This window comes from Panthera uncia, assembly GCF_023721935.1.
Source record: "Panthera uncia isolate 11264 chromosome D3 unlocalized genomic scaffold, Puncia_PCG_1.0 HiC_scaffold_8, whole genome shotgun sequence".
Lineage (NCBI taxonomy): Eukaryota > Metazoa > Chordata > Mammalia > Carnivora > Felidae > Panthera > Panthera uncia.
This window is the reverse complement of record NW_026057586.1, coordinates 26,742,299-26,769,571: the sequence shown is the minus strand read 5'-3', so window position 1 is coordinate 26,769,571 and position 27,273 is coordinate 26,742,299. Positions and strand designations below refer to the sequence as shown.

The 27,273-nt window shown below is 41.0% G+C and overlaps 1 protein-coding gene across 1 annotated transcript; it reads right to left on the bottom strand.

Moving 5' to 3' along the window:
- Nucleotides 1-191: 191 nt before the first annotated feature.
- On the bottom strand, nt 192-16,959 carry IER3IP1 (immediate early response 3 interacting protein 1). Its single transcript, XM_049620143.1, has 3 exons — nt 16,776-16,959; nt 2,548-2,649; nt 192-1,361 (listed from the first exon to the last, which is right to left on the bottom strand). The coding sequence occupies exons 1-3, from the start codon at nt 16,864-16,866 to the stop codon at nt 1,306-1,308; spliced, it is 249 nt and encodes an 82-aa protein (XP_049476100.1). The 5' UTR covers nt 16,867-16,959; the 3' UTR covers nt 192-1,305.
- Between the last annotated feature and the right edge of the window lie 10,314 nt (nt 16,960-27,273).

Here is a 27,273-nt window from a genome sequence, read left to right as displayed (position 1 = left end):
GAATAAAAGTTGCTCATGAGTCTCTTTGATGCAATGAGCAATTCAGTTAATTCACTGAAGAAAAAAAGTGTGATGTTTACTTTCATTAAACCCATGCTCAGTGATTTTACAGCAAAGCAAGTATAAAACAAGTGTCACACACGAAACGGGATTCAGTTAACACTGACAGGTAAGGTACAAAAAACAAATGCTTGACTTGGAAATTTAACTTTATTTACAAATGTTGTCCTATAACAAAGATGGCATTCTATTCCTTTAAACTATCATAACTGATAATTTCCAGAAAAAAACCATTTACATAGTTTGAATCTTCCTGCATAAAACTGTATTAATGGATGAGCAAATATGGGATGGTCTAAGACATAAAAACAAAACGAAAAATTTATCTAGCATGACTCTCTATTGACAGACAGAATAAAGAATTATACCCCTTAATTTGCTACTCCAAAAAACGGAAATGTGATAATTTGGGGGAGAGGTAAATACTTCATAATAGTCTTATATAGTATAGTTTAATTGTGATCATTCAGGATTGCTCTTGCAGCCTAATATTTATGCAGATTTTTAAAAAGTCATTATTGAAAAAAGGGCGTAGACTTTTTCACACAGATTTTTCTACCAATGGAAATATGTAGAGAGTGGTCTGTTCTCATCATTCAGGCCAATTAATAAAATAACAAACGCACGAAAAAAAAGCACAACTATCATGTGACTATCTGACTCACAAAATTAGAATTCTCCCTGAAATCAGAGAGTATTGCTCAATAGTTCTATAAATTTGAATTTGTCACAGCCAAGATGATACATAGACAAAATAAAGAGTTCAAAGTAAAATTATCCAAATTACCTATTTATCATTTTATCTGTAGTAATCACTTTTAAAAAATCCTTTAAATTTTATGTAGGAAGATAAACACTCTCACATCATAGCCACGTCATGAGGAACTTCAAAACATTGAAAATTTATCCCTGAGAAGTGAGAGAGAAAAATCTCTATAAACGTGACAGTCCTGTACCCTTTTAACAATCTTTACCATAGCATGAACTTTTATTAATAGTTAGCAATCAAATGTATCCCAATCTTGGATTGTTACTGCCTCTGATGACCTAATTTTTTTTATAATGAAATTATAAATGCAACATTTGTAAAAAAATCAGATAAATAGGACTCTGGTTTTATTGTCAGGTTTACATTTTTGTCAAGTGCAAGGACGACCAGCGAAGACATGTATATTCCAATAATGACCAAAGTAATAACTTCTGCTGGCATCTCTTCTTCTGAGTCTCCATTTCCCCCACTGTTCTTCACCCAAATAATAAGAGTAATACAATTGCAATTGAGTTTATTATTATCAATGGCACTGCAAAGAAAAAAAAAACAGTTTGTTACTATAAAGAAAATAGCAGAAAAAAAGTAATAGTTACTAGCATCCAGGAAGGATGAAAATCTCTACCAAGGTCATTCATAATCATGTTGCAAACACTTGTAACAAAGGAACGTGCACTGGATCATACGATCCAAAACTTATTATAAAGAGGGCTTGTGTGACTGGGGTAAGCGTCACCTGGTGCAACGAGATCAATACGAAGCATGTGTGAATGGTGCTGGTGCAATGCTGGGAACACAGCAGCACAGTGGACCCAGGCGGAAGTAGACCCACATGGCTGTGACACTTGATGTTACAAATGAAGAGCACAAGGCGCCTGGGTGGCTCAGCCAGTTAAGCATCCAGCTCTTGATTTCAGCTAAGGTCATAATCTCATGGGTTGTGAAATCAAGCCTCACCCTGAGTGGGGCTCCATGCTGGGTAGGGCTGGGCATGAAGCCTGCTTGAGATTCTCTCCCTCTCCTTCTGCTCCTCCCCGCCCCCAAACAAACAACAAAAACAAAGAGCAAAGACTCCAGTTTCACCACTAAATTTCTTAACTTTTATTTATTTAAGTAATCTCTACACCCCACATGGGGCTCAAACTCACGACCCTGAGATCAAGAGCGTCACGCTCCTGAGCCAGCCAGGTAACCCATTTCACCACTAAATTGAGAGTGAACTTATTTACCATTCTATCCAAAGCTGTGATCAAAACAGCTAATAAAGAGGGAGAGAGAGAGGCCCTAATTTTAATTGTTTTAAATAAGTTTTGAACCCTTTTTTCTTCAGTTGCACTAAAATAATTTCCAATAGAATGGCAGACACAGGACTTTTGCTCTTCTCTCAAAAGCCTTGTAGGACTCTAGATGACTTTACTACTTGAAGCAACAGAAGTTCCAAAAGGCAAGAACACTGCTTTCAGGTCTGAGAACAGGTTTCCGGTCATGCGAACAGATTCTACCACTGAGCATTCCATTTGCTTCAAGTGGTTTAGACAGAAATGAGAGGTAAACTAAGAAAGAAACCAGTAGCTTCTGAACAGTAAAGCCAGGCTAAAGACAAAAAAAATTGCCACAAAAACAGTATGTGATGATGTTCACCCTCAGAAGCTTTGCTATTAAACCAACACCGCAAAATTAAAACTTTAAAGAGTGTTTTCACTAGTTTTTCTTCTTACCTCTCATCACAGTTCTTACAGATCGAATAAGATTCATTAGCTGAGATTTAATTCCTGGCTCCTCTCCGAATCCACCAATTCCCTGGTCTGTTCCCCAGCCAACTGCAGGATATAAAAATGATTAGCTGTGTTAAAATTTATTATGCACTCACCTTGCTTCCTCATTAGTCATCTTCTGAAAAATTAGCTTGAGTCATTGTTAAAGACATAAAATATAAAGGCATCTGACTTCAAAGTTATACAGTACTGATTAAATATTGTATATTCTTTACTTTTTGATAACAGCAACAATCTTATTTCCAGTTTGATTTTATAAAGTACTATATTATATAGTACTTTATATATAAGGTCTAAATTATTCCACGGTGTTTAATTCAGTGAATAGGATTGTTGTGACATGCTGACTGGTTTTTTCCTCCTTTTAAAAATTTTTCTTTTAATATTTCTTTATTTTTGAGAGAGAGAAATAGAGAGAGCACGAGCAGGGGATGGGCAGAGAGAGAGAGGGAGACACAGACTCCGAAGCAGGGTCCAGGCTCTGAGCTGTCAGCACAGAGTCCGACACGGGGCCGGAACCCATGAACCGTGAGATCGTGACCTGGGCCAAAGTCGGATGCCTAACTGACTGAGCCACTCAGGCGCCCCTTTCCTCCTTTTTTAAACAAAACATTTTCCAGGTCAAAACTGAAAAGCAAGGCATACTGTCAAACTCAATAATTAATTAGCTCAAATCAGAATTTCTAAGATCCAACACAATTATCAGTATGAAAATGTTGCAGCTGAGACATACCGGCTACATTACTTGAGGAAATGTTAAGGGACACCTAGCTGGTGGCGCTTGCTTAGGCTTTCTGAGAGCTGTGCTCCATCCCACCAGCAAGGGCAGGTGACTTTCCCCTCCATCACTCTCCTCATTTCTCAATTCAGAGCTGAGCAACCAAGCCCGCTACCCCACTTATTCTCTGTAAATGAGTCTTTTACCTTCTTCTGCATCATTTTCCTGATATTATAAAACATTATTTTTTCCCCTTTACCTGCTAGTTCTTTATTGTCATACATTCTTCTGAAGACCTACAAGTCCTCATTTCTGCAGGCTGTCTCTTGTCCGCATTTCAGGCCCACATCTTCAATTATTTTGTATCTCCCATGACTGTAGGGCTTAATTCCTGACAGGTTGGGCCTTAATCTCGAAGACGGTCTTTATTTTATACACGAAAGAACCAAGTCTCAGGTAACAAGACTGTAACTCGTTTAGTCAACTTTTATTTGGTTGAAATAAAGGTTAAAAAATGGTTGTTTGCTTTTTTGTGTCACATCAACACCGAGATATGCTGTGGGATAAAAGTAAGTTAAAAATCAAGTTCACAAAAGAGCTGATGTGTTCTGACTAGCACTCTCCCCTCAGGGCCTAGCTTGTGTTGTGCTGAAGGCCTTCCCAGTCGGCAGGGGTGTCACTCTTTGTTGGGCTCCCACAGTACAGACACCATCACAGTCAGACCCTACACCATCTCTTGCAAGACTCTTTCACCAGATGCCTCTGTAATCTAGCTGTCTTAACCCTGTGAGTTTTCTCCCTTAAAGGGTCAGATCTTTCCACCTCACAATCATGTGATGATTCCCACTGCCTACTGAATAAAGTTCAAACTCCTTAAACTCACATTCTTGCCCTATATCCCACCACCACCCTCCACGTGTTCCTCATCACGCTCAGTGCCCACTAATTGTGGTACATGTTAAAGACAGCTTCTGAGTCACTGCCTTCAGTGTCAGGGCCTTTCCTACATTCCTCTCATAGCATAATGAACCTTCTTTCTCTTTGTTCCCCAAATAGCTGACTGATTGTAGTGACTTTGTTCTCCTTCGCGGTTAGTTGTTTTCAAGTGTCTCTCATTAGACTGTATAAAACCCTGGAAGACAGGGACTAAATTTATACTTTCTTCACCTTCCCACTCTCCCGTACCCCCACCCCACCGCAAGTACTTAGTGAATGTTTGTAGAATTGAAGTGAATTATCTGGGTTAATCTGGGACACGGGGAAATTAGGTAAATTCTAGGACCACAGACGCAGACTCCCAAAGAACTCTATTTCTTAATTTTTACGACACAGCAAGTTATAACATGAACAAATCAATCCATTGTAGCTTTAGGGGAGGGGGGCAGGTCCTCCAATATTAAATGTATACATCTATCCAAGCTAAAAATAATTTTAGAAAATATACTTGCATCTTGCCTGGGCAACGTTACCCTCCTACCTCCAGATGTACTCTCTCCAGCAAGCAAATGTACTTATGCTGCTTTCCCAGCATTTGCTTTTAATGTATGACGAATTTTACTACAATGTCTTTCCTCCAAATAACTGTCTCACTCTTCCAGCAGCTCAGCCAGCATTCGCCACTGAATGGCAATCCTCTTTTTGTAATTTAAGTTCAAACTGTGGCACCAGCCTTCACCTACTTACAGTGTGGCAACACGATTTCGTATCAGACTCCGCAGACACACAGGACACACAGAATGACGTCCCACCAGCAGCGGTGTCAGTGTCCAACCTGCATAACTGCTACAGGAAAACTTCTATGGGAAAGCAACATGGCTGGGATAACGGACTTACAGAAGCCTCTGTGACAGTTCTGCACAACGAAAATGCAGTGTGGTTCTGGTTCAACACGATGGGGTCGGGGAGGAAAAAGTTGACCCTGACCCTCCTGGGGTCCCTGGCTATGTCCGAAAATTAAACTGATAAAAACAGATAAACAGGAGAAAAGCATACAAACTCTATTAACTTTTTACATGTACCTGGGAGACTTCAGAGAAGGCTTCAGTCACTTCAAAGAAGTGACCAGAGCAGGAAACTTTTGAGACAAAGAAACAATACATTTGTGAAGAACTGATAAGACAAAGGAGTTTGAGCTGAGAATGGGGGGTAATAAATGGTGGGAAAGTAACAAGGTTTGTTTATACAGTCTTGCATTCTGGTGAGATCGGCAAGGGAGACTAAGCTCCTGCTTTGAGAAAGGAGGCAAGGCGGGAGCAGATGGGGAGGGTGACCTTCCTGCATCTGCCATTCTCTCAGACTCCTTCAGCTGAAAATACTCAATACTGCCAAGGTGTCATAGTTTGGGGCAGCATGTCCTGAACCTTGAACCTCATCAATGGATACACATTTTTATCTTAGCTTTCACCTGTGAAACCCTACTAAAAATGACAACAGAGAATACAGACTAACAAGAGACACGTTTCCAGGCCAGAGAAGTCAATCAAAATTTGAACAATAAGAAATAAATGAAGAAGAGTGACTGACTCTAAGAGAAAGCTAGACACCTGCACCTTGCAGGAAGTGCACAATGAAACACTGAGGTGAACGGTGCTGAGACTGAGACCCTGGGAAGGTGAGAGGAAGCTCAAAGCGTCGGTGTGGACAACAGGAAGGAAAAAGAGGACTCAATGAAAGTCTACAAATGAGCAGTGGGCTACCCCCTGCCCTCCCATCTCCGTCCCCGGACTGACCTGACAGAAGGGCGTGCCACTCACACCATCAAAGGCAAGAGGTTCACTCTCAGCAGAGAACCAAAGAAGCTCCAGAGTGAGGGGTATCCAGTGTGAGCGGAGGGAGTGAAAATCTGCACACCGAAGTGTCAGGCTTTTGCCCATTTTCCCCGCGCACCTCTAAGTCTGATCACGGAACACTGACATTCTGCAGGCAAGAAGTCAGAAAATTACTCTGGTAATTGGCCAGCGGCCCAGGAAGAAAGACTTCAGATGCTGATATCTGGGGGGGGGGGATCCTCAGCAAAACGGACAACTTTAAGCACCAGTGAGACCCACCAGCAAACAAGCCCCAACCACACCCATGGCTTCCAATGAGCCCCTCTGAGCCTTACACTTAAAAATGAAGTCAAGGGGCGCCTGGGGGGCTCAGTCGGTCAAGCGTCCGACTTCGGCTCAGGTCATGATCTCACAGTTTGTGAGTTCGAGCCCCGCGTCGGGCTCTGTGCTGACAGCTCAGAGCCTGGAGCCTGCTTCGGATTCTGTGTGTCCCTCGCTCTCTGCCCCTCCCCCGCTTGTGCTCTGTCTCTGTCTCAAAAATAAATAAAAACATTTTTAAAAATTAAAAAAAAAATGAAGTCAAAAAGAAACAATCTGTAACATGGAAAGAGAACAAAAACAGAAAAAGAGACTCGGAGGAAGAGACAATGCAAGAAGTAGAAGAAAAGATTTTTACTATTTATGTATTTACAGTGACTGGTTTAATTTTTTATTTCATTTTTTTAAGTAATCTCTATGCCCAACATGGGGCTCAAACTCATGACCTCAAGATCAAGAGACGCATGCTCTGACTAAGCCAGCCAGGCACCCCACAACACATTTTTTAAAATGAACATCTATAGAGAGTAAAGCTATTGGACCTATGGAACAAGAACAGGATGCCATAAAAAGGAACATTAAGGAATCAAGATGGAGCTCTTGTTCTTGCTATGTTAGCATAACAAGTTCAAGAGGCTGACAGATTAAGTTGAGAAAACCTATTAGACAAGGCTAACAAAGGGTATATACCTGTCAAAATAACTGGAGTTCCAGAGAGAAGGAAAAACAGGAAGAAATTATCAAAGAAATATTAAGAGATAATATTACAGAACTGAAGGACATGAGCCTTTAGGCCAAAAGGGCCCAATCAGAGAAGAGCTTAATGGGGGGGGGGGGCAGAGGGAGGCACACATTATTGTACATTCTCAGACCTCTGAAGATAAGGAGAACACCCTAAAGCCTTTCAGAGAGACCAGTCAAGTTGCACAAAAAATCAGGAAACAGAATGGCATCAGACTTCTTAACATCAATACTGGAAATTAGAAAATTAAGTGAAACAATGTCTTCAAAAAAAGCTCTGAAGAAAAATTAGTTCCAATCTAGAATCCTATAACCAAACCACCAAAAAAAAGCTAGAAGAATGACAGCACGGTTTTTTTTTATTGTTCAGCTGTGAGCAATATTCAGTGATAGTAATGTTAAATATGGAATACAGATATCACCGATAATTGGCTGAAAATGGGAGAGATGGGGTAGGGGAAATGTGTGTGTACTTGTGCTCACACAAGAACAAATGTGCTGATGATGGTATAATTATACTAAAAACCCTTCCACAGCAGTAAGTCAGGGATTCGAAACTTGGAAGAGTTGAAAATAACTGCTTTTAAGAAATGAAGCTCAGGTTGAAGAGATGGGGCAGGAGGCTTCTATCTTTCTTTACAAACAGAAGAGCTTTTTTACTTTAAACACCACACACACACTATACATTATACTGATAAAGAAAAGTGAAATTTCAAAAGAAAGCCTGTAAAGATGTTCATCCACTGGAGAATCCCCTCTGCAATTAGAAGTTCCTCTGCAGAGCATGAACCCCCTGAGGGCAGAGACAAAGTCTACAAGTAGAGAGGTTTCATTCAGGAATCACTCTGAATATTTAAAATTACATTTTAAAACAAGCTTTAATGATGAATCACGGGAATCTACTCCCAAAACCAAGACCACACTGTATATATACACTGTATGTCAGCCAACTTGAGAATAAATTATTTATATATATATATATATATATATTTATATATATATATTTATATATATATATATAAATATCAAATCAAGTCAAACCAAAACAGCTTTAAATGGAATTGTTGGTTTCATTTCCTTCACTTGCTTTTCGGAAGTTATCATTACTAAAATCAATCCTTTCCACCCACAGCCACAATCTCTTAGATCTAGGTAAAAAGGACTTGTTTCTACACACCCAGTTTTTTATCAGAAAACATAATTTCTGGGGCACCTGGGAGGCTCAGTTGGTTAAGCATATGACTTTGGCTCAGGTCATGATCTTGCTGTTTGTGGGTTTGAGCCCCGTGTCGGGCTCTGTGCTGACAGCTCAGAGGCTGGAGACTGTCTCCCTCTCTGTCTGCCTGTCCCCTGCTCACAGTATGTCTCTCTCTGTCTCAAAAATAAACAGTAAGTTATCAGTTAACTTTAGCCTAGTCTCTATTCTCAAGTCCCTAGAATGAAAACTAAATTTTGGGTAGAGAGTAAATCATCTGTCTAGATATTCTATGGACAAACACAAGAGTGACAAGTAAAAGACCAGGTGCCATGGATTATTTTTTTATTCTAACAAATAGCTTTCCCTCCAACTGCTACTTAGGGAGTCTCGGTTGTTTTCCTAAGGAAACTGGCCAAAAGCTTTAAAGAGTTTTGTCTTTTTTTTTTTTTTAAAGGAGAAAGATTTAATTCTGCAGCTCTCTTGACACTTTCATAGCTAGAGGGCCTAGAAAAGATTAAATGATAAGACCTGCCAGCACTGGCCAGCTGCCATAATTTTAGGAATAGAATTAAATATAAGTTAGTTATTAGCAAACACCAAACATGTTCTTCTGCTGCCCAGACTTCAAAAAGTCATACACAAAATAGCAATCCATCCAGATTGAGCCAAAAACCTTCAGCTAAATACATTCTGAAGAAAAAGCATTAGCTACTGTTCTGAGGGCTGGCTGACCCTGGGCAAATCTCAGCCTCTCTAAGATCAGTTTCCATATCTGCAAAAGAGGTAAGTGTGCTTCACTTTGTCAATGTCACCAAGTTTGTATGTGAATCAAATGCCAATCACAGATGTGAAAGTACCTAATAAACTACACAAAGAACTCTAACATACGTTTTAAAAAATTACCTTGATTAAGGGGCGCCTGGGTGGCTCACTGGGTTGAGCATACAACTCGATTTCGGCTCAGGTCATGATCTATCTCATGGTTGATGGGATCAAGCCCTGCATCAGGCTCTGTGCTGACAGCACGGAGCCTGTTGGGATTCTCTCACTCCCTCTCTCTCTCTGCCCCTCCCCCGTGCACGCGCATGCGAGAGAGAGAGAGAGAGAGAGAGAGAGAGAGAGAGAACTCTAGCGCTCTCTCTAAACAAACATTAAAAAAAAGAAAAAATTACTTTGATCAACAAGATCAATATTGAAGTAAACGATCTGGTACACTTGGACTAATCTCTCGTGGGTCCATGTAATTCTCAGCCCAATGTAATAATTTCTGCTTAATCTGTGATGAAATTCAACAAATGCTTTTCAGGAGTATATATTTACAGACATATAGTTACAGATCTCACTACTCTAAACTCTAATATTACATTGGCTTTGGAGCAGTCACTTAAACCCTGAACCAAAATACCTTGTAATAATATTTTAATTACTTGCGATGGACTGAATTGTGTTCTCCCCACATTCCTGTGTTGAAGCTTACGTGGAGATGGGGTCTTAAGGAGCTACGTATGGTTACATGGGTCATAAGGGCAAGGCACTAATTTGATAGGACTGTGGCCTAACAAAAAAGAGGAAGAAAGAGATCTCGATTCCCCTCCTCACTTCCACCTAGCCATGTGAGGACGCAGTGAGAAGGCGGCCATCTGCAAGCCAGAATACCCCCACCAGAGCTCAACCATGTTGGCACCCTTATCTCAGACTTCCAGCCTCTAGAACTGTGCGAAAATAAATTTCTGTTGTTTAAGCCACCCAGGCTATGATATTCTGTTGTGGCAGCCAGAGTGGACTCATAATGTTTCATGTACGAAATGCTTCTTTTGTAGCACTCATAACTACTAGTGGACATGATCCTCGTCAAAGGGATACATACTGGGCACCATAAGCAAAAACTAGTAAGAATAATTTGGACGGGTATTAAAATTCACTATGTCTTTTTTTTTTTCCTTGCACAAAAAGGGAATTTGTGTCATTGTGAAACACTAGAGGATACAACACATTCTCTGCACTGCAATCAAAGTACTGGTTCAACTATTTGATTAAACATACAGCTCTCAAATCAGGAATTGCAAGAATACGATAATGGTAACATTATTCAGTTACTTAGAAAATACTCACTGACTGATGGAATTGTAAAAATGAAAGAATCCCTGTCATCAGCCTACTGGAAAAGACGGAATGAAACTGCAGTGGTGCTACGGCCCATGGAATAGGTCAGTGATGGTTTCTGGGAGAGGCAAATGGCAAAGATATGCCTTAAAGGTCATCATGACCTAAGTCAAAGTCACTGAAGGCGGAGAAGTATGCGTAGAGAAGAGAGAGAACCATGGTAAGAACGGCACATGGGGTAAACACTGCAGAAGGGTCAAAGAAGGGAAGGAAAGGGAGGAAGGGACACATCATAATGTGATGTGAGTTTGTAAGTCACACGAGGAAGTCTGACTTTTATATTAAAGGCTATGGATGTTAGAAACTTCAAGAATTTCAAACCACAGAGGAACATGTTCAGCTTCTCATGGAGGGTAGAACAAAGAGAAACAAAATTGGAGGGAGGGGACCACTGAGGAGGTTACTATAAAAATCGAGGCAAGAGTTAAGAGCCTACATAAGCAATATTTAACAAATGCTTAAAATATTTTAAAAGTCTATTTTAAAACATATTTAGTTTTGTTTTTTTTTTTACTATTTAACTTTTTAAAATCTTGTCAAATTTTTATTCAAATTCCAGTTAGTTAACATACAGTACAGTATCGGTTTCAGGAGTATTCAAGTGCTTCATCACTTACAGACAATACCCAGTGCTCATCACAAGTGCCCCCCTTATACCCATCACCCATTTAACCCATCTCCCACCCACCTCCCTCCATCAACCCTTAGTTTGTTCTCTATCATTCAGAGTCTCTTATGGCTTGTTTCTTCCTCTTTCCCATATGTTTCTCCGTTTTGTTTCTTAACTTCCACATATGAGTGAAATCATATGGTATTTGTCTTTCTCTGACTTATTTTGTTTAGCACAATTACTCTAAGTCCATCCACATCATTGCAAATGACAAGATTTCATTCTTTTTGATGGCCAAGTAATATTCCATTGTGCATATATATCACATCTTCTTTATCCATTCACTAGCTGATGGACATTTGGGCTCTTTCCATAGTTCGGCTAGATATTTTGTTTATTATTATTATTATTATTATTAATTTATTTTTTTTTTTTTGTAGTAGTAATCACATGAGGGTCAAACTCACAACCGAGTCCTACCGTCCTCCAACTGAGCCAGCCAGGCACCTCTAAATAAAGGTGTTGTTGTTGTTATTTTTAAGTAGGCTCCATGCCCAATGTGGGGCTTGAACTCACAACCCTGAGATCAAGAGCTGTATGCTCTACTGACTTAGCCAGCCAGGCGTCCCTTAAATGTTTTAAAACAGCTTATCCACTTAAGGTATGACAATGTAGGTTTTTCCTTAGCTCTGGGACCATATTCAAAACACATGTTCAGATAAAATATCTGTGCTACTTCTGGAGAGAAGAGGAAATGAAGACAAAGTTCTAGGAGGCAAAGTATTAACATTTCCGGGGCATTCCAACGGTTTTGTAGCAGTGATTTTCATTTAGGGGCAAAAAGCTAAGTCACCTGCAGAAATTTTGGAAAAGACACTGGTGAACTTCACTTCTGGAAAATATTTTTTTTAATAAATTTTTTTTTCCCAACGTTTTTTATTTATTTTTGGGACAGAGAGAGACAGAGCATGAACGGGGGAGGGGCAGAGAGAGAGGGAGACACAGAATCGGAAACAGGCTCCAGGCTCCGAGCCATCAGCCCAGAGCCTGACGCGGGGCTCGAACTCACAGACCGCGAGATCGTGACCTGGCTGAAGTCGGACGCTTAACCGACTGCGCCACCCAGGCGCCCCTCACTTCTGGAAAATATTAATGCAGGTCTGGAGTAAGGTCTGGGCATTGTATTCTCTTTCAAGATCATTTTGGCAATACTGGGTCCATTTCCTTTAGAAGCAACGTGTCAGTTTCTGTAAAAAGCCAACTGGAATTTTGATAGACATTGCATTAAATCTGTACATCAATAATATTAAGTATTAATACTAAGTGTTAATATATTCATCTTTTTAAAAGTGTATTTATTTTGAGAGAAAGTGAGACAGAGAGAGAGAGAGAGAGAGAGAGAGAGAGAGAGAGAGAGAGGAATAGAGAGCGAGCAGGGGAGGGGCAGAAAAAGAGGGAGAGAGAGAATCCCAAGCTGTCTTGCAAAATAAAATTTTTAAAAAATGGGTAGAAGATTTGAATAGACATTTTTTTAAAGACACAAAAATGGCCAACAAGTATATGAAAAGGTGTTCAATATCACTTATCATCAGAGAAATACAAATCAAAACCACAATGAGAAATCATTTCACACCTGTTAGAATGGCCATTATCAAAAAAACCCAAAAAACAAAAAACAAGAGATAGAGACACTTGGGTAGCTCAGATGGTTAAGTGTCTGACTCTGGATCTCAGCTCAGGTCATGATTTCATGGTTCGTGGGTTCGCGCCCCCCATCAGGCTCTGCGCTAACCACGCAGAGCCTGCTTGGGATTCTGTCTCTCCCTCTCTCTGCCCCTCCCCTGCTCGCGCTCACGTGCTCGCTCTCTCAAAATAAAAAACAAAAACAAACAAAAAACATCCAAACTGTAGATGCAGGGGGAGGGGGGAGAGACAAGAGATAATAAATGCTGGCAAGGATGTGGAAAAAGGGAACCCTTGCGCTTGGTTGAGGGAAATGTAAATGGGTACAGTCACGATGAAGAATAGTGTAGAGGTTCCTCAAAAAAATTAAAAACAGAACTACTACATGATCCAGCAATCTCACTTCTGAGAATTTATCCAAGAGATGAAATCACTATCTTGAGATATCTGCACGCCCATGTTCACTGCATTATTCACAATAGCCAAGAAACAACCTAGGTGCCCACTGATAGATGAGCGGAAAAAGGAAATGTGGTGTATATATAAAATGGAGTATTATTCAGCCACAAAAAAGAGAAAGCTGTCATTTGTGACAACGTGAGTATATCCTGACAGTATTACAGCAAGTGAAATTAAGTCAAAGACAAATATTGTATTATCTCACTTACATGTGGGATCTACAAACATCAAATTCACAGCAACAGAGTAATATGGTGGTTGCCAGGGGTTGAGCAGTGAGGCAAATGGGAAGTTCCTGGTCCAAAGGTACGAACTCAGTGATAAGACGAGTGAGTTCCAGGGATCTAACGTACCGCATGGTGACCATGGTTAACGATACTGTACTGTATACCTGAGAGTTGCCTTGAGAGAAAATTTTAAATGTTCTCGCCCCCACAACCACAACAACAAAATTACAATTATGTGAGGTGAAGAACACTAACTGCGGTAATAAGCGTTCTGCAGTATACCTGTGTAGCCAACGATCCTTGTACACTTTCAACTTACGCAACGTTAGACAGGCACACCTTGCTTCATTGCTTCCCTTTATTTCACTTCCCCGATACTGTGTTTTTTACAAATCAGAGGTTTGTGGCAATCCTCTGTCAAGCAAGTCTAATGGTGCCATTTTTCCAACAGCTCACTTTGTGTCTCTAGAGGTGTCACATTTTGGTAATTCTCGCAGATCTCTGTCTTTTTCATTATTATCGTGTTTGCTATGGTGATCTCCATTTTATCACTTTCCACTCACTTCTCAACACATTCCAATTTGGATTTTATCCAGTTACAGCCACCTGTGCAGAATCACCAATGACTGCTATTACTCTGAATGCTTAGGACACTTCTCCATCCTTATCTTACTCCTCAGAACGTTCCACTGGCGTACTACCTCTCCTTCTAACACCCCTTGGCTTCTGTGAAACCCACTGCTACGTGTTCCCTCTTCTCTTGTTTTGCTCACTCAGCAACTTCTCCTGTCAGTTCTCCCATCTCTACGTAAACCTTAAATACTCAAAGAGCTTCTGGGACTGTCCTGGTCACCAATTCTCTTTGTCATCTATTCTTCCCCTGAGAGATTTTCTCTCTTTACGTGGTGGCTTCATTCATCACCTGTGCTCGATAAACTCAAATGCAAGCTCTCCTGTGACTCTTGGTTCTGTTCTACAGACTTAACTCCAACAGACTATTCCACATCTGCACTTGCCTATCTCACAGAAATCTCAAACTCACCATGTCCAAAACTTATTTCGCTATCTTTTCACCTTCTTACCCACCACTGCTGCCCTCATTTTTCTTCCAGTACTCTCTACACCTTGGTAAAGGTACTATGTTTCACTCAGGTGCTTAAGCCAGAAAACCAGGAGATCTTTGACTCTGACTTTTTCTTCCCTCCCTCATTCCCAACATCCAAACAGTAAATCCTGCTTTTTCTACTTTCAAAATATCTCCTGATCGGTATTAGTCTCCAGGACTACCATAACAAAGTGCCGCAAACTGGACGGCTTAACACGACAGAAATTTATTTTCTCACAGTTCTGGGGACCGGAAGTCCAAAATCAAGGCGTCAGCAGAGTTGGTTCCTTTGGGGCCTCTGAGGAATGTTCTCATCTATGCCTCTCGCAGCTTCTGGTAGTTACCGGTAATTCCCGGCATTCTCCGCTGTCTAGCTACATCCCTGCACTCTCTGCCTCTGTTGTCATTTGGCCTTCTTCTCCCTGTGTGTCTCTCTCTCTCCATATATGGACACCTCACTGGCCATCCTCATCCAGTGTGACCTTCTCGATTACACCTGAAAGACCCTATTTCCAAATAATGTCATCTTCACAGGTACCAAGGGTTAGGACTTCAATGTATCTCTTGGGGGAGAAAAATCCAGCCCCCGTAAGATCTTTTCTACTTTTCTGCATAGTATACTAATGAGGAGACAGACTTCTGAGTCAGAATGCCTAAGGTGAATCCTAGCTCTGCCACTTTCTAGCTGTGTGATCATAGAAAAGTTACTTCCTCTCTTTTGCGCGTCAGGCTTCCCATCTGTAAAGTGGGGATGAAAACAGTACCGATCTCACAGGGTGTTGTGAAGTTTACACGAGTTAATAATATAAGCAAAGCACTTGATACAGATCCTGGTACATGGTGTTCAGTGTTAGTTATTATTACACCCATTCAACTGATGTGATACCCACCATTTCTATTTGCCCTGTTTGAAATGGTGCCTCCCACATCCACTATTCTACCCTGTTCAGTCTGTTCTCCACTGCAGTGAGAAGGATCTTGCAAATAACACGAATCTGGTCATGTCACTACTCTGTTTAAGACCTTGTTTTCACCTGCCCCAGTTTTCACACTCAGTTTTACTCCTCACCCTCCCAACTTCTCCCAACCTTTAGCCTTCACCAAATTAACGTTTACTCACTTATCAGATTTTGGGTTAGACCCGCTTCATCCACGAAGCTTTCAAAGATTCACACGTCAGCGTTTCCCTGCACTTCTGTTTCACAATATTCTTCATACTTGTCATTATTCCTTGTTCATTTTTTAATTTAAATGAATTTCCATTAGAAGGGCAGGGGGACTGCTGTAACCCCACCTACTAATTACATGGGCCCAGCACACAGTTTGTGCTCAACAAATCTGAAGGAATAAATGAACCAATCTTGCTCATGGGTCTGAGTTTCAGTGATTTACACAGATATGTCTGGTACGCTTGCAGACAAATGATGGTATACTTTGTGTATCTGGCATACCTGTGCAGATAAATGACGTTACATCACAGACTATCCTGTCTTAATTTTGCCTCATACAGCAAAAAGTGGCCTGCCCGGGATGGCACGCAAATCGCTGTATTGTGAGTTACCAGCGGACATAATTGTGTCTTCATCTTGCTATTCTTAGATTCTAGCCTGGCACATTGTAGGCATCCAATAAGCTGTGCTGCATAAACTTTTCTAGGAACGTGGGTAGCTGGATGTCCTGATAATCCGAACACTGTCCCTTTCCTCCTATCCGCAAAGACCAGGAACCCTACGGCCCTCCATCAGTTCATTCTTCTAATTACCCACACTCCAAAATGAGTCACGCCCCTCCCTCTGTACCTAAAAACTCAGATCCCAGGTTTCTGACCATTAAAAACAGTCACAGACGAGTGCATTAAATTACTAACCTAAACAAACCGGAGGGGCAGGGGCGCCCCTGGGTCTTCTGTATCCCTCCCCATCCCGACCCCGGGGGTCCGGCACACAGGGCGCACCTGTTAAACAATCTTCACCCCGTTGTTGAGCTCAAACTCCGTGAGACGGAAGTGGCTCGGCTTCCTCCCGTCAAGGAAGGGCCCTAAGAGTAGAGCCCTCGGCCTCCCGTCGGTCCCGGCCCAGGCTGCCCCTCCCGCGGCCCGACCGGGCACCGCTCCCCCGGGGCTCCGCCGCCGCCTCCCCCCCCCCCCCCCCCCGCCCAGCCCGGCCCCGCGGCCTTACTCACTGTTCTTGAGGAAGCGTTCTTCGTGCAGCACGGCGATGGCATTGACGCAGAGCAGGGCCGCCTGCAGCAGCGAGTATAACGTAAAGGCCATAGCCTCCCGGAGCCGCCCGAGGCCCGACCGTTCTTTCTCCCGCCGCCGCAGGGGACGTGGCGCCGCCACGACCAGCGCTCTCCTACGGGAGCCGGGCAGGCCCCAAACGCGCGCTCCCGGAAGCTCCGCCCCCATCCGGCTAGGACCCGCCCCACGCTCACGTCAGCCAGGCGGGTCGGCTCCGCTGTCTAGACCTGTGAGGTCCAGTGCCGTGGCCAGGCACGCGTGGCTGCTCAAAGCTGGAAATGTGGCTGGTGGCCGTTGGGGTGCTGTAAAGTGGGAAAGACTGTACACACGGGATTTCAAAGGCTTAGGACGAAAACAAGAACGTCAAATCTTTCGTTAATTTTTAAATGTTGATTGCCTGTTGAAATATTTTAAATATATTAGGTAGATAAAGTGAATTGTTAACATTAACTTCTGCTTTTTTTTTTTTTAAAGTGGCTATGAGGACGTTGTTAATGACGTGAGGCTTGCATTGTATTTCTTTTGAAATACACTGTACTTGACACTCCCCAGAGCTGTATGGGATGTTAATATTCCTATTTTACAGATGAAGAAACAGAGGCTTTGGCAAATACATTTGTTAAAAATTTAAAGTGAAAATGACATGTACTAAAATTACTCAGAAACAGTCTATCTTTGATCAAACTAGCCAGGCCTCTATTGAGCCCTCTTCTCCACTAGGCCTCAACCTCAGCCTATGGAAACTAGACTCTCAAGGCAAATGATTTCATCCACTTTCCTGCCCCTCCCTTAAACGGTAACATAGTTCCTAAAAGCTGAAGGCCACATCCTTAGGATGACCCCAGCCCCCCTTAAAGAAAGCTCAAGGCTGCCAAAAGTATTTACTGTTTGTTCTAGCCAACCTGAAAATAGGCCCCTGACCATCCTTTCTTGCAACATTTTCCTTAAAAAGGCCTACATTGTGACTTCTTCCTCTGTGCCTTTGAGATGTATATGTATTTCCTGTAATTCAGGAGTGTCTTTCTGACCTGAAAGCCATTCCTTTAAAATGTAATCTTCAGAGAGAATAGGGCCTCTTGTTTCCCAGTGTCTGTGGGAGGGTAGAATCCTAACTTTGATAATTGCCAGCTAACAGTCCCAACTGGCCAGTCAACATTTATACTGACCACCCCTCTGTCATTTTCCCATCTTTTGACTTTACAGAGCCCCTGTTCACCTCCTTTTCTTCTCTCTCATTCTCCCTTTAAAATGCCCTGTCTCCTCTGTACAAATTCAAATTGAGTTCAGTTCACATTCGACTCTCTTTCCTATTCCTCTCAGTAGTCTCAGTATATTACTGATTAAAATCTATCTTTACCATTGTAACTGGTGTCTAGCTTTGTCTTTGACAGCAGCAGTAAGAGGCTGAGTCTGATCATGTTGAATTTTAGATATTGAGGCCAAGTATGCAAATTAATCACCTCCTGAACTTCTCATGGTCCCCTAAAATAGAAAATAGAAAAGCAGCACATTAGTCCCAGAAAGGACTTTGGAGGCCCATGTGCTGCTGCTGGAAGAGACACTAGTCAAAAGAAAAAAAAAAAAAAAAAGAATAATTAATCTGCCAAGAAGAAATTAAGCTTAAATAGGCCAGCTAGTTAGTATCTATAGGGAAGAAGAAATGTATCATTTCCCACAGACACACATAAACACCATCTCCAAAATCGGCCCTAAATGCAAATCAGGTAGGGAGAGAACACAGGAGGATAAAGGAAATAAAAGAAACCACAGGATACCAACAAATCCTCCAGTTTCTGAAGGCCCACAAAACTTGACACTGGTGACAGAGAAGGAAGGTTGTTCCTGTAAGTGGACAGTGACCAATCCAGGATTTCTACCCTGGGCTGGGAGAGGGGAGACGGCATCCAGGGGGACTTGCCTGGAAGCTTTGCTTCTGCAGTGAATCATAGGTTTTACTAGATTGTATACTTAATGAGGAGGAGGGTCGTGGGCGATGCCTGGAGATTTGGGGGATAGATGCAGAGGAGGTGGGGTAAACCTCTCACAGTTACCTCTTTGTGTCACCCGCCCCTGGGTCACAACTCACGTGGTCCAATTCTTTTATTTTCAAAAGAATCAGGTTAACCTCTCTGGGCCTCTGTTACTTCATCTATAAAATTAGGTGATTATTCTCTCTAAGGCTCCTTCAGCCCCCAAAATCTCCAGATCTAGCAAAAGCAGCTTAAAATATAAGATAATGTACAGGTGCTAGTACCACATTATCTGATCCACTATTTTTCAAAAATCCAGGCTTGTAGACTAAGCTGATAATGGCAGATGATACTTTTTGAAAGAATTGTTCCTCTGATGTTCCTACTTCCGACAAAATTTAAAGGCCTGGAATTTTAAAAATTTATTTATCAAACAGTCGTCTCGGCTTAGAAAAAAAAATCTGCCTCCAAACAAAGAAATGGGTAAAATGCATATTCTGCAACTTAATAGCTTGAAAAAACAAACAAACAAACAAAACCCAACTGGGTCAGGCTTATTTAAAATCAGAGCGTGGGGCATGGTGCTGAGCTGTTGATGTCCATGTGGTACATTTTCATGCGTTCACGTTAGACATTCTATCAGATACTGCTGCTGAGTAGTTTTCAATATCAGATACAAATTTCTCCTTATCATTTGGGTCAAGTGTTGTTTGATTTGATTTTTTTTTTAATATGAAATTTATTGTCAAACAGGTTTCCATACAACACCCAGTGCTCATCCCAACAGGTGCCCTCCTCCATGCCCGTCCCCTACTTTCCCCCCCCCCCCCCCCCCCCCCCCCCCCCCCCCCTGTCAACCCTCAGTTTATTCTCAGCTTTTAAGAGTCTCTTATGGTTTGCCTAAGTGTTGTTTGGTTTTTGTCTTCAGACCATTAGATGGCACACTTTGGCATCTTGGACCACCTTGCCACAGATTTTCTCTGTAGCACTATGGAGTCAATGTTTTCATTCCGTTGACACAAATCGAAGAATGAATGCCTTCAATAAAGTTCCTTTAGGTAAGGGGGAGCAATGATTAAGACGATGTCTAGGGTAATCTTTATGTTTGGCCCCGGATTAGATGTGGGGGGCAGGGTAGATGTAGTATTCAAATTTACCTTTTAAAGTTAAATGCTCCAGGATGGACTCAGTCCTTGGACTTATGAGAAATTGCATTGTTGAACTCAAATTTGTGCCCTGTGGTGTTATTATCGATGCCTTTGCCTTATAATTTTCCTGATCCTTGACGTTGGGTTCAGCTACATGACTTGCTTTGGCTGGTAGAGTAAAGAGGAAGCAATGCTGTGCCAGCTCTGAACCTAAAGGCCTTATGTGTTTCTTTCTTGTGCCTCTGACGTTGCCACGAAAAAAAACCCAAAAAACAAAAAACAAAAAAAGCATGCCAGAGCTGGGCCACTGGTTCCAGGAGAAGGATGAGAGACACTTAGAACAGAACCAATTCACCCTACTCAAGTCTAGCCTAGATAAGCAAATCTGTATCCAAGTACAGATCCATGAGAATAGATGATTGCTGTTTTAAGTCACTAATTATTGGGGTTGTTTGTCCACGGTATTTTTGAAGGAACAGATCTCTACTCATGGTCACTTCCTTGGTGATCTTATTCTAAGAGCTTGACATTTGTATACCCTGAAGACTCCCAAATTTATTTATTTTTTTATTTTTTAGGGGAAGGGGCAGAGGGAGAGAGAGAATCTTCTTTTTTTTTTTTTTTAGTTTATTTATTTATTTTGGGAGAAAGCACACGCACAAGCGGGGGAGGGAAGGGGGAGAGGCAGAGGGAGAGGGAGAGGGAGAGAGAATCTTAAGCAGGCTCCATACTCAGCACAGAGCCCTAGGTGGGACTGGATCCCATGACTTTGGGATCATGACCTGAGCCGAAATCAAGTGATGTCTCCCAAATGTATATCGCCTACCCAGAACTCACCCATGGACTCTTAGCTGGTATTTCCAACTGACTACCACTTGGGCGTCTAATGGACATCTCAAACTTACCTTGCCCGAAGCTGAACTCCTGATTTCCCTCCAAAACTCACTTCTCTTGCAGTCATCCATGGCAATTCCATCCTTCCAGTGGTTCACGGAAAAATCCTTGGATTGTCTTTCACTCTCTCCCTTTGTCTCACACCCTATATACAATCTGTCAGCAAACTCTTTTGACTTTAACTTCGATATATATCCAAATCTATTTCTCATCTTCTTACCACTAAAACCCTGGTGCAAGCCACCATCCACTCGTGCATAGATTTATACAATAGCTCCATGGATTTTGCTCCTCTACCATTTATTCTCCCCAGAGCCGTCCATGTACTTCTTTCAAAGTTAAGTAAGGAAAGTAATTTATTTGTTGAGAGAACTGGGTCATTTGTTCTGTAAGACTTCCCACATTCTGGATTTTGCTGATTGTATCCCCATGGTCCTGGCTGACTTAAATACTATGCACAATACTCGAATCATCTATAACAAAATGAAAACACTTGCTGATTGAAGAAAATAGTTGCTATTTAAACTGATTTAAACTGACTGAAACTTTTCACTCACTCAGTGAAAAATACCAGGTACGTGGTAAAGAAAAAAAGTTTGCAAGTCAGATCTTAGAATAAGTCTACCATAAATATGCTGGCTGCTCTCTTTCCATTCCTATTTTTAAATCTCAGCGTTTCTATTCCTGTGTTCATTAAAAACTAGTTCATTAAGGTAAGGATTATGTATGTTACTTATCAAAAATTTAGACTCACCTTGAAGAATGATAAAAAAGGATTATTCATTTTTAACGTTTTTGTCCTAATATATTTTGAGATATATATATATATATATATATATATATTTTATTGTTTAAGTCTGAGATATGAATCAATGATGACTGAGGTATGTTTGCTTTTAATCCTGTTATTTACAATGGCAATCTTGAGTTTAAGTGGGTTTATGGCAGCAGAATTCACCTAAATGGGTTCTATTTGAGGTAAGCATTGGACTAAAATAGGAAAATCCCACAAGAAGAGCCTCATTCATGTTTATGGATTCATACAAGCTATTCCTGGTATGAGACTCAAATGAAACCATTTGCAAGCTGAAAGCCTGTTTATTATGAAGTGTTTCTGGAAATAGGGCTCTTGAAAATGGAAAGTTTCTTTAAAAAATAAAAGTGAGTCACTGTATCTATTTTTAAAGGGAATTAATCCTGAATGGCTACGTATAGCTGACTAGTTTTATTTCAAAAAAAACAAAAAAACAAAAACAAACTACTGAGTAAATAAAAGCAGAATAAAAAAAAAAACTAGAGAAACTACTTACTCAAATGCATATCATTCCTTCACTCACTCATCCATTTGTTCATTCTGTTACTCAAGGAGAGAATCTATTGAACTTTTAAGCCATGATTTATATTGTCCAAGGGGTTGGGTGAAGTGCAGTAGGCTAAGCACAAATAATAATCATACATGCTCCTGCTCTGATGACAGTGATCAACTAGTAAGAAGACCAAGGCACAGAATGCAAGGAGTTACAAAGCAGTAAATGCTCAGTGCTTAAAATAAAGGGAAAGTAAGCATGAAAGATAGTTTAGGACAGTGTCTCCCAAACTTGGCTGATTATCAGAATCAGCTGGGGGCCTTTAAATATATATGCTTTTCTTCTAGTTCAAGATGGCATACCAAGTGCATGTATTTCTCATTACTACTTCTCGAGAGTCCGTTAAATTACAAAGGAATAAAAAAGGGAAAGACATTTCTGATAGCAAGTATATAGTGGAACATAAGAAATTTCAACAACGTGTGGAAGATCGAAAGAAACAAAAAAGGGAAGGAAGCATATTGATGGATGACACTCAGTGGGTAAAACTGTAGCTTAGAATGAACCATGAATGGGTTGCAGTGGAGGTAGAAGTCGTTGTCCTGAAGAACTTTACAAAACCGGCTGATTCAGAGCTGGAAGTACAACAGAGACACAGAAGGAGAAGCAGGCCTGAAAACATGGGTTGATTAATGATCTTTATATCAAGTACTCAGCTTTCCCAGTCCTCACTCTCAAACTTCTTGGACAATACAGCAAACAGTCTGCATTTGCCCCTGGACAAGCCCAAAAGGACTTTCCTCTTAAGAAATTAGACAATCTGGGAGCGCCTGGGTGGCTCAGTCGGTTAAGTGGCCAACTCTTGGTTTCAGCTCAGGTCATGGTCTTGTGGTTTGTTAGTTGGAGCCCTGCGTTGAGAATCCGCTTGGGATTCTCTCTCCCTCTTTCTCTGCCCCTTCCTGGATGATGCGCTCTCCCTCTCTCTTCCTCTCAAAATAAATAAACTTTTTTTAAAAAAAGAAATGAAACAATCTGAGAAGAGCTAAGACTTTTAATGTGTGCATTGCTGCTCTAGAGTTGGGCTGTTCTTATTTTGTCGTTTGGGAGGCTGTTAGCTTGACTACTGATTCCCTGCTAGTTCAGTCTACAGCTAACCTGCTGATTTTGTCCTTTTCCAAGTACACAGAGCTTCCAGTTAGACATTTCTCCCCATACCAATTATATAAATATCCACTCACATTCATTATTATTAAATATAAACAGGCAAACAGGACACATGATGAAAACCAGCAACATGAAAAGGAAAGACCAAGATGAAAAAAATCAGAAAACTGACCTGAGATGGAGACAGAGATAATTCAGAAAGAAAAAAAAAAAAAAAAAAAAGACTGTTTACCTGAAACTGATATAACACTGTATGTTAATTATACTTCAATTAAAAAAATAAGGCTAATTAGTGATAATAAAAGTGATTTGACAGGCATTTAAAATAAGTTTTTTCTGGGGCATCTGGGTGGCTCAGTTGGTTAAGCGTCTGAGTCTTGATTTCAGTTCAGGTCATGACCTTGTGGTTCATGAGATTGAGCCCCACGTCAGGCTCTGTGCTGAGCATGGAGGCTGCTTGGGATTCTCTCTCCCCCCCTCTCTCTGACCCTCCTTCACCTGCACGTGTGCATGTGTGTGAGCACTCTCTCTCTCTCTCAAAATAAATAAAGAAACATTAAAAAAACCTTTTTTCAGCTATTTATGTACAGAAGGCACAATCGGAGAAAAAGAATGAACTCTTAAGATTAAAACTATGATAGCCCTCCAAAACAGGTTCATTGGAAGATGAAGTTGAGAATGTAGGGGGAAAAAATGAGATAAAAACATGAGACAGAAATATAGAAAGCATAGGGATAATGAGAGTTTCATAAGGACAGAAGTATAGAACAAGAAATACTAGAAGTAAAAATTTCCAGAGATGAAAAGTACACAAGTGGTCAAGCTGAAAAAAAAAGACTGAGGACTTACTGGGTACAGAGTAGGTTAAATGGTAATAAATAAATAAATAAATTAATTAATTAATTACATAAAAATTTTAAAAAGCATTGGCTGGACCCATCATTATGAAATCTCAGAACTTACCACATCTTCGATTTAAAGTCCTATTAAAGATTCTAAAAGCTTCAAGGGAGGAAACATGTTACCTATAAAGACATAAGAAGTTGACTGGCACCAGATATGGAAGACCATGGTGCACTTCTTTCAAGGTTTTGAAAGAAAATAATTTTAGGCCTAAAATTCTATACCCAACCAAACTATTTGTGGTGAGAGCAAAATAAAGATTTTTAAGACAAAGGCAAAACTAACATTTTTTAAGCAAAATTATTATTTTTTTTAAGGTGTATCTTTGAGGGAGAGAGAGCATGGGCATACTCATGAGCGGGGGGAGGGGCAGAGAGAGGGAGACGGAGGATCCTAAGTGGCTCCACACTGACAACAGAGAGACCAACGCCAGGCTCGAACTCACAATCCGTGAGATCATGACCTGAGCTGAAGTCAGAGGCTTAACCGACTGAGCCACCCAAAATTATTTTTTAAACAAGTATTTTTTTAAAAAGACTTTTAAACATGGAAAACACTCAGTTTTTGCCTAGTTAACAAATACGTACTGTGTACCTATTTTGGCATTCTCTTAGGCAGTAGGGATACAACAATAAACACGACAGATGCCTTGACCTCAAGACACTTATATTCTAAAGGAGGTAAGTTGCAAGCATCTTTTTGGAGAAAGTTATTTGGAGATGTACTCCAGTAATAGGCTAATAAAAAACAAGAAGTTAAAGAAGTGATGGCACTAAACTAAGCAGGCAAAGAAAAATCTAAGATGAGAGGGACGCCATAGTCCTAAAAAACACTGATCCGAATTAGAACAAGAAGTCATTGTGCTCCATGAGGAATCTCTTAAAAAAAAAAAAAAGAAAGAAAAAAGATTTCATGTAATAAATAAAATGAGAATCCACTGGAAGATAGAAGTGATAAGGTATGGTACTGATTGATAGTGTTCAGCAATATCCAGTTCAATCCTTCTTGGGTAGATTTTTCAGTGTTCCCTATAGTTAGGTAGGATTGTATAACTGAATTCTGGCCAATGTAATGTGAATTTGATTTTCAGGCCAGGGCAGTTGAGAAAGAGTGGATTTTCTGTTTGATCTTTCCCCCCACCCGTGTTAATTGGTGGATAGACTGGATCCAATGGAGAGCTCCAAAGATCTCAGGATTGTTAGAGCCACAGCATGGAAGAAAACTTTCTCTTGAGCCACAGTGGACTGTGATCTGATTAAGAAATAAACTTTTATAATGTCAAGCCACTGACCAACTGAGATTTCAGGGTTTTATTTGTTACTGCAGCATTTCTTAATCTACCCTAACTACAAATACAGTAAAAGAGAAAGAGAGGGAGTAAGAGAGAGAGAGAGAGAGAGAGCAAGAGAGCGAGAGAGGCACCCTCTTCTCTCAATAAGAAATAAATATACTTAGGACTCAACAAAATAAAATAAAGAACAACAAAGTCATGATCCAATATAAAGGCAAGCTAAATGTGGCCATCTGTCAGGGCAGAAGCTGGGTTTGCAGGAGCAAATAAATCTGTGAAGAATTAAGAAGAAGGAATTGGCAGTGACGGGAAGGGGGCAGGCAGCAGCTTGAGGAGAAGGCAGAGTGCAAGAACAACTGTGCTAGGTTCATTTATTCTTAGAGCCACTGGCATCATACCAACTACCACCAGAGTCATCTGCTGGTGTTAGAGTGGAATTAACCTACTTTGGATCTGGAGCAAAGCTACATAATATATGAAAGTTTGAAAGTCAAGAAGCATCTGTATATGTATACGTATAGAGGATAAAGACTCTCAAGGAAACAGGTGGGGAAGTACAAGTAGTGATAGTAAATGAACCATGGCTCAGAAAGATTAGCTTGGTCAGCCACATTTCTGTACATCGGGTCGTCCCCAAGTTCTGATAATTCTCTACAAACTGCACACAAGTTTAGAGCATTTGAGACATCCAAGTCATCTGCATTAGGAAACACTTACGGAGCAGCAGAGCTTATCCAGCTAAGAAGAGTGCAGTATGGGACCGGGGCTATTTGTTCCTTCCCTGAAGGAGTTTACAGTCTCACCAGGCCCACGTAAGATAGAGAGAGCAATAAGAAACCCAAGGCAGCACCTAAAAAGGGCCAAGTGACTGGTGCAGAAAACCCAATACCCTAATGGGATTTAGAGGAGGGAGATTTTTTTTTTTTTTTTTAAGAGAAGGAAGAAAATCTAAGGGTTTAGAGAGCCAGGGCCAGTGGTGGCCTTGAGCTGCTGAATCTCGAGGGTTAGACAGAGCTTAAAAGGAAGGAGGGCCTTCCAAGTGGAGAAATGGTGCCGGCAAAGGCAAGAAGGTAGGAATTGGGGACCAATGGAGGAAGAGTCCAGCTATGAGATGGCAAATGTAAGTTGGGTCCAAATTGTATAGGGCCTTGAACAGCAGGTGGGATTTGAGATTTCTTTTGTAGAAAATAAGTAGCATCAAAAATTTTCAAGGTAAATGTGCTGGTACAAAACCTTAGACCGTATTTATTTTCCTTGTATTGGTTTCTGAGCCTTCATTGGTGTGAGAATATTCTCCCAAGTTAGTTTGGTTCTGGCGTAGCTGTAAAGGTCAATTAGCCTTGGCTTATTGAAAGTTAAGAATGAAAAGTTCTGCTCCAGAAGATGATACACCCACATCTGTTGTTGCCAAGATTTTTCTTTCCTTGTTACTTAATGTTAAAAACAAGGAAACCTCCCACGAGTTCTCAGAATTAAGTAGCATCTCCCCAGGGATTTTCTTATGTCTGTTGTTATTTATGCAGTTTATTAAAGGAAAGATGTCTTTTTTACAAACATTACCTTGTTAATCTTGGTTGAATTCACCTCACACATGCAGGAAAGATGGCGGGGGCCATGAGAAGGGGGTGCGGAGACCCAAGTGTAGCAGGAAGTCTGCCTATAGGTGTTAAGTAGGATTCTGGGACTGTGAGGGTTCTAAAAACCTGTTGTCTTATGGCACAGCTTTCGTCTTTCCTTTCTCTAAGAAATGGAAAAACCATGTG

Coding starts and splice junctions, on each gene's coding strand:
- IER3IP1 (XM_049620143.1), bottom strand. CDS start 16,866: ATGGCCTTTACGTTATACTCGCTGCTGCAGGCGGCCCTGCTCTGCGTC. Junction 2,650..16,775: donor AGAACGCTTCCTCAAGAACA/GTGAGTAAGGCC, acceptor TATATCCTGCAG/TTGGCTGGGGAACAGACCAG. Junction 1,362..2,547: donor TGTAAGAACTGTGATGAGAG/GTAAGAAGAAAA, acceptor TTTTCTTTGCAG/TGCCATTGATAATAATAAAC.